The following is a 7,569-nucleotide window of genomic DNA, read 5'->3' on the forward strand; positions in this document are numbered from 1 at the left end:
GTCCCAAGCCAAATGTTAACCAACACGCCACTCGGCCAGCCCCACAACCTAAGATTTGATATTTGTATATATTGCAAAATGATCATAAAAAATAAGTCTAGTTAACATCTGTCACCATACATAGTTATAATTTTTTTTTCTTGTGATGAGAACTTTTAAGATATACTCTCTTGGCAACTTTCAAATATACAATACAGTATTCTTAACTATGTAGTAACCATGCTGCACATTACATCCCCATGACTTACTTTATAACTGCAGTTTGTACCTTTTGATTCCCTTTCACCCATTTCGCCCACACTCCGACCCCCTACCTGTTCTCTATATCTATGAGTTCTCTTTCTTTCTTTCTTTTTAGATTTCACATACAAGTGAAATCATACAGTATTTGTCTTTATCTGTCTGTCTTGTTTCACTTAGCGTAATACCCTCAAGGTCCATCCATGTTGTCACAAATGGCAAGATATTTTTTTTAATGGCTGAATAATATTCTGGCATATGTATATGTCACATTTTTTTATCCAATCATCTGTTGATGGACATTTAGGTTGTTTCCATATCTTGGCATATGAAAATAATACTGCAATGAACATAGGACTGCATGTATCTTTTTGAGTTAGTATTTTTAGATTTTTAAAAAATTTTTTATAAATACCCAGAAGTGAAATTTCTGGGTCATATGGTAGTTCTATTTTTAATTTTTTGAGGAACCCCCATACTGTTTTCCACAGTGGCTGCACCAATTTGCAATACCACTAACAGTGCACAAGGGTTCTCTTTTCTCTACACCCTCACCAGCACTTGTTATTTCTCATCTTTTTGATAGTAAGTCATGCTAGCAGGTGTGAGGTGATACCTCATTGTGGTTTTAATTTGCAGTTCCCTGATAATTAGTGATAATTGGCTGCCTTTTCATGTATCTGTTGGCCATCTGTGTCTTTTTAGGAAAAAGGTCTATTCAGATCTTCTGCCCATTTTTAATTGGATTATTTTTTTGGTACTAAATTTTATTAGGCAACATCCTAAGTACAGGATTCTGATATCCCTGGCTAAATATCCTACCACATTTTACAAATCAAGAGTTTTATTCTTTCTACTTATAGTTAATTGTACTCCACATTGCCAAAGTAAACAGCATTATTTCCCCTACAGACTCAGTTGACAAAGAATTACCTAATAGATCAATATGCTTTTAATTATTATAAATATATGGCTTTTTCCTGATTTTAAGAAAACACATTTGTTTTAATAATTCTAAACTGTACAGGAAAATATAATGTAAAAAGTCTCCTCTGAACCAGTTCCATATGGACAACCCCTTAGCAAAGTGTTCCAAATTTTTTTCCTATTTTGGTGCTAATGTTTATTACTATGATTGTTAGGTTTTTTTTAAAAAGTAGGATCATACTGTATCTACTGCTTATCTGCTTGCTTTTTAAATGTAATCAGCACCAACACCTTTTGTTAGGTTATTTATAGGCCTACCTCTTTTCAACAGCTGCATTGTATTTCATAGTATGCACACAATGATTTATGTAGCTACTTCTCAACTGATAACATTTGGGTTGTTAACAATTTTTCATTTCAAACTATACTGCACTGAATATAACTTACTCTTTTTGTTCACTTGTATGAGTATTTCTGTACGTTAAATTCATAGAAGTTGAATTGCTGGGTTAAAGAGCTTTGAACATTTAAGTTAATATATATTACCAAATTACCTCAGAAATACACCTCTAATTTACATGCACACCAACGGTATATAAGAAAGTGCCTGTTTAAATCTTCACAAATTTCTTAGGTAAAAACTGTCTTTGTTGTTTTAATGGGCATTTCTCTAATTATATGCATTTTTAAATCACTTGATCATTGTATATAAATCGCTTAATATCTTTTGTTCTTTTTCTTTCTAATTTACTTTTTTCTTGTTGGTTAAATCCCTTTATTTTTTTATGAAGCAACTTGAAAGACTGCCTTTCAGAATGGCACTCACGCTGAATAAGTATTAAAAGTGGTATTGTTCACTAAAAGCCACACGAGTCTGTATCTGCTTTTCGCTACAGAAAACATGGTTATTCTGAAAGTCCAGGCAAAACTCTCAGGAGAACTGCTTCAGTGTGGTGAGTTTAGTAAAAGTGACACTCAATATAGAAGGCCAAATGTTTTGGCAGAGTACTAACTGCTGGTGGAAAACAGGTTAGACCTGGTGGCAGGATAAACTCAGTGTAGACAAACTAAGAGAGTGAGGTGCCAAAATAGTTAACAGAAGGGTATGTACCTGATTTGTCCCCACTGCTTGGTGCCTTCAATGCTCCCAACTCTAGCCAGCCTACGTCCGTTTATAGTCAGAAGGACAAGTGTTTTGTCACTCTACTTGTATAATGTTAACTTCTCCTCTGAACTCCAAGAGTGATGGGATCTAAGAACCTATTTAGCAAAATTTTCCTCAACCCCATAATCATGTTATTTTCTCATTTCCTATTTTTCCTTTTCCTCACTCTCCTTTCTCTTCTACAATCTCCTAATCCAAGGTTTCTCATTCTGAGCCTGTATCCTAGAAATCTGGCGGAGATTTCAGAGACTGAAATCCAGACCTGCCTTTTTCAATCACGTTAAAAAGTCAGCGTTAGGATGCACTGCCTGTTGTTTCTCTTCTGGCCTCTCTGACAGTAAGTGGTTATAAATATAAACACACACACACACACACACACACACACACACACACACACACACAGAGTAGCATTACATTTATTTTTCCTTTGCTTCATATCCATCACCTTGTCTGCTACTCATCTGCCTTGCCCTTTTATTCAATCCTAATTCAGCTACACATCTGAACACTTTTGAAATAAACAAAATAAAAAGAAAATATAAACATTTTTCTTTTCCTGAAAAGAAAAATACTATTATTCTAGTTGGTTTTTTTTTTTTTTTTAGCTGAGCCATCCTGCCATCTACTGGCAGCTTAGCGGCAGCTCAGCTCAGGCTGGGCATCGAACTGCTGTTGCTCAGAGCTCACACTCTTGAGCAAGCTCTTAACCAACTGAGTCACTCGGCCGGTCCTACTATTATTCTTTTTGAAGGTAGAAGAAGGGGAGCAATTTCTGGCTTGAAAGATTTTGAATACCCTCAAAAGACTAATAAGTTTGAGAAACATCCTAATTCTTCTAGTCTAAATGTCTCCTTATAGGTGGAAGCTAGGCTTGATCTTAACTTTGGTCCCAGAAGAGGAAAACCATTTTCCTGATCAGTGAGATATTACTCTAATTTTCTTTCACATTAAGGCTAAGGATCAGATTTTCTTAGAACTCTGTTCTATTAGCAGTAAGCTATGATAGTGCCCACTCCATGGAGTGGAAGAAGCATTTTGCTCTGAAGCACTGAGCTTAAGAACAAATCTCATTTGTCTACAGGCCAAAAAGCTCTTACAATTCTTCCTTGTACACATCTGTTTCTATAGCTGCATGTGGCTTGTTTTCCGTACTCTACCTACAACCTCAGTTTCCTATGTTAAAAAAAAAGATTTATTTAAATATCTTTTACTAGATGATTTTTAAAATAAAACAGCTTGACAGTCTGGGGTGACAACTGGCATCTGTTATTACAGAAACACCTGTTATCTGGTCTCTGTTTATGCTTGGGGGAGGACAGGGAGGAAAGGACCCCAAAACAAAACAAACAAAAATGAACAAAAAAACCACCCTAACTTATGTCCTAAGCAAACAAAAAACATCTTCTGCCCCAAACTTAAATTCCAATTGTAATTAAAGACTCAAAGAGTAGTTGATTTGGGAAGACCCCATTCTAGGTCATCTCATCTGCTGCCACTGGCTCCTCCACTTACCAGATTGCTGCTTCAGCTGCTCTTTTTGGATTGCTGCAAACTGCTTGGCATCAGCCAGGGAGCCAAAAAGAGCAGCAAAGGGGTTACTTGAGATGTTGTTGTTATTCTCCTGGTCTGTCATTTCACTTTAAAATGTCCTCCATCCAGACCTTGCAGGAGGGGCTATAGAAAGGACAGGTATTAGATACAGAAGGTCAGATAACACAACAGTTGTAATATACCCCGTAGGTGTTTCTTTTCCTATTTCACAAATACAACATACTTTAAAAGCTTAGGGTAAGACTTTCCAATTCCTGTTCCAAGATTCAAGATGTTTTAGCAAAGTGGTTACAAACCTACTAACTGGACAAGTGGGCCTGGCTTGGGGGGTGGCTAAAACCAAAAATCTTATGAAAAGCTTACAAAAAGCTGGAATGCATTTATCTATTGACATGTTTTTATTTGCTATACCGTTAAAAAATAGGTTAAGTAGAAAGAATTACTGAAGTCAAAGAGGGAACTCACCTACTACATTGTAACAACAATGTGGCACTTAAAAATAATACCACAAGAACTATGGATTTCCCAGAGATCTCTAGGCTGGCCGGCTAGTTCTCATTCACCATGAGCATAAGGTGGCACCTGCTCAGGCTTCTATGACTATTTATTGGAGCTGGGAATTCCTCAGCTGCATGTAAACTAAATGTAATAAGCCTTTAAGACATGAAATGGCAAATCAGGATAGGAACGAGACAGCAGCATGTTGTGGATTTTAAATATATATTGAGCAATCTATCTTTACTCCTACGTTTACAACTACCGATATTTCCTCCACTAAAAACGAAATGATCTTTGCTTAATTCTATATTTGGCTTTTGCTGTTTATCTGAGTTTTTACAATACTGAAGAAACACAAATTCCTAATGTGTAATGTGAAATAGATATATACCTCAAAGGTATTCAGTGGAGCTGACAGCCTACATTTGCATTCTTCTGATTATATTCCCTCATTCAAGCGCCAGGGGGACTTGGTGGCACAATGGGATATGAACAGNACACACACACACACACACACACACACACACACACACACACACACAATTTTGGGAAGCCCAGTACTCCCCTACCTCTCATGTGTACATTTTTAATTTTTCGTTCTTCATCATTCAACTCCTTCAGGGCACAGTAAGTGGGATTAAAGGTGAGGAGCCGAGAGGATCTGGGTTTGCAAAATGGCTGGCATAGCTTCAGGAGAGCAGCACCCAGATTCAGAAAGAAGGCATCCGAGGCATACATTTGGAAGAAGATTTCTGGCATCTGATTGGCCCAAATCTTGGTGCGGCCTGCATTTGCATGCAAACAGTTTCCAAGCCAGGACAAGATACAGTGTTTGGTTTCTGGAGAGAGCTGGAGTAAGTTCTTCAGCATCTGGTAGATCTTTTCATGGAACTGAGCCATGAACTGTTTAACCAGAAAACAAAGCCACAGAACATTCCAGTTTCACAATCCTAATATTTGTTACTCCCAAACCTTAGCCACTGGCAATTTCCAAAAATATGCTAATCCTAATCTTTTCCCATACTCTCCTTGTGCCTTATCTCCCATATCCCCCCATTTCTGATTAAAAAAAAAATTTCTGGGCACTTATGAGATTTCCTGATTAGTTACCAAACTAATTAGCATAGCTTTAGAGTAGGGGTCAATGAACTTTTTCTTTAAAGGGCCAGATGATAAATATTTTCAACTTTGCATGCCATATGGTCTCTGTAGCAACTATTCAGATCTACCACTGTGGCATGAAATTGAGCCATAAACACATATATGAATGGGCATAGCTGTGTTCAATAAAACTATTTACAAAGACAGGTGGCAGGCAGGATTTGGCCCCTGCTGTAATTTGTAAACCTCTGCTTGAGAGAGCTGTGATGATGGGAGATTTAAACTACACCCAATTTAACCACTTGCTGCCTTATGTTGGCCAGGCTTCTACTATAATTTATGCTAAGAAATAGGTGGAAGGAGGGAAAGGAAAGAAATTTGGTTTATAGACTGGAGTTCAGAAGGTTTTAGGAGGTCAAGTTATAAGAAATAGCTTGGTGAGAAAAACAAGTGTTGCGAGGAAGAGGCTATGCTAGAGACAGGACAAAGAATGACAGCAGCTTATTCTTAAACCACACAAAGGTTTACCCTCGGCTGTTAGCACATGCTAGAAAGAGGGCAGTTTCTTTGCATGATTATGGTAGAGGGCCAACCAGATCAAAGAGTTCAAGCAACCTTATCTGCATCTGCTCCCTGAGGAAACTCTACTTAATCTAAGATCAGGGGGTTGGGATACACCATAAACAGCTCCACCTGATGGATGTTGGCCTCTTGTACTTTTATCTCCTGGGGACTGGAACGAGATGGATTCAAGAAGTAGCCATGATTTTCTACTACACCCGGAGTCTTTAATAAACAGGAGATATTCAGGATTACTCCCAGCAAGGTCTTCTGATACATCTGCCCATTGCTAGGGTCCTTGGGCTGAATGCACTCTACAAAAACCTAGGAGAAGACAAGTCCTACTTATTTGTCTGTACGATAAAATAAATGTGATGCGGTGAGAGGGCCTCAAAGAGTTAAGTCTATACAACAATCAATACATCTCTTATTCAATAGGTAATATTGTAGTGCCCTCAGGATAGGGCAGCATAAAGTATTAAAAATCCAGCTCAACTGTTCATATGCCACCTTTCAGACTTACCTTTGCCATATCCTTTTGCCTAGTGAAATAAAGAAGAATATCCAGATATGCATACAACAGGATCTGGCAGAGTTCTAGATCTTTTATTCGGCCCAATAAAATATCAAACACTGGAATCATGACTTCTGGAAATGTTCGCACTTCCTCATCCAATGTCAAGGCTTCAATGACCTCTTCTAGAAACTCAGTTACATCTTCAAAATCTAACAGAAGGCAAATGAGAGAGAAAGGAGGCTACAGGAATTTTTTACATGCCTTTATACATTGGCTCTTGACTCTTTGGATACTTTTGATATTCCTCCCCAAAGGTCAAGGTGTGAGCTCGCTTCCTTAATTTATACTGGAACCATAGTGGCTCTGAGGCTTTCCAATGCAATGAAAATTTCAAATTTGGAAGTCAAATTGTAGAAGCTCACAGATCTTGTGTATGTACTCACGGGCTCCTTGGATGGCTTCCAACATTAAATCTACCAGCTGCTCATGGATGTTTTGGTCAACATAGATCTCTGGGGTGAGGAGAACTGTTCGTGTATTGGACACAGTGAGGTTCCTGCACTGCACCGCAAAGGGCAGCAGGTTCTCTGGAACTTTGGTAATCTGGAAACAACATAAAGAGAGGAAAGAGGATCTAGTTCTATGACCTGGCACATGGGTTCACATAGCAAATAGAATAGAAAAGACACTGTGTCCCAAAACAATATTGCTCTCCTGTGGATGCTTGAAAATTCATGCGAGTTCATTCCTTGGTTTAATGAATCACCTACCTGTTAGAATTCTAATCCTGGAAATGACCAAGCTTAGCTTGCTCTATTATTTACACATCAGTGAATTTACCAGACCTTTTTTTAAGGGAATGATTTTTTTTTTTAAAGTTTTTATTAGGGAATTGGGGGAGGGAACAGCGTTGGGGAATTGGGGAAGGGGAACTGACAAGTTGCTGTCCTTTTGTTCTTCAGTCTAGTTGTGGAGGACGTCGCTTCACTGGCCCATGATGGTATTATCA

At 38.1% G+C, this 7,569-nt stretch overlaps 1 protein-coding gene across 1 annotated transcript in view; it reads right to left on the reverse strand.

Moving 5' to 3' along the window:
- Positions 1–7,569, reverse strand: part of UBE4A (ubiquitination factor E4A) — a 54,688-nt gene that overhangs the window by 40,888 nt on the left and 6,231 nt on the right. Inside the window, exons 2-6 of the mRNA XM_019647396.1 lie at positions 7,004–7,163; positions 6,567–6,769; positions 6,176–6,367; positions 4,951–5,284; positions 3,845–3,958 (exon numbers count right to left, since the gene is read on the reverse strand). Of these exons, the coding sequence (XP_019502941.1) occupies positions 3,845–3,958; positions 4,951–5,284; positions 6,176–6,367; positions 6,567–6,769; positions 7,004–7,163 (1,003 nt within the window). The remainder of the gene's footprint in view (positions 1–3,844; positions 3,959–4,950; positions 5,285–6,175; positions 6,368–6,566; positions 6,770–7,003; positions 7,164–7,569) is intronic.

This window comes from Hipposideros armiger, unplaced genomic scaffold (genome assembly GCF_001890085.2).
Source record: "Hipposideros armiger isolate ML-2016 unplaced genomic scaffold, ASM189008v1 scaffold_111, whole genome shotgun sequence".
Taxonomy (NCBI): Eukaryota; Metazoa; Chordata; class Mammalia; order Chiroptera; family Hipposideridae; genus Hipposideros; species Hipposideros armiger.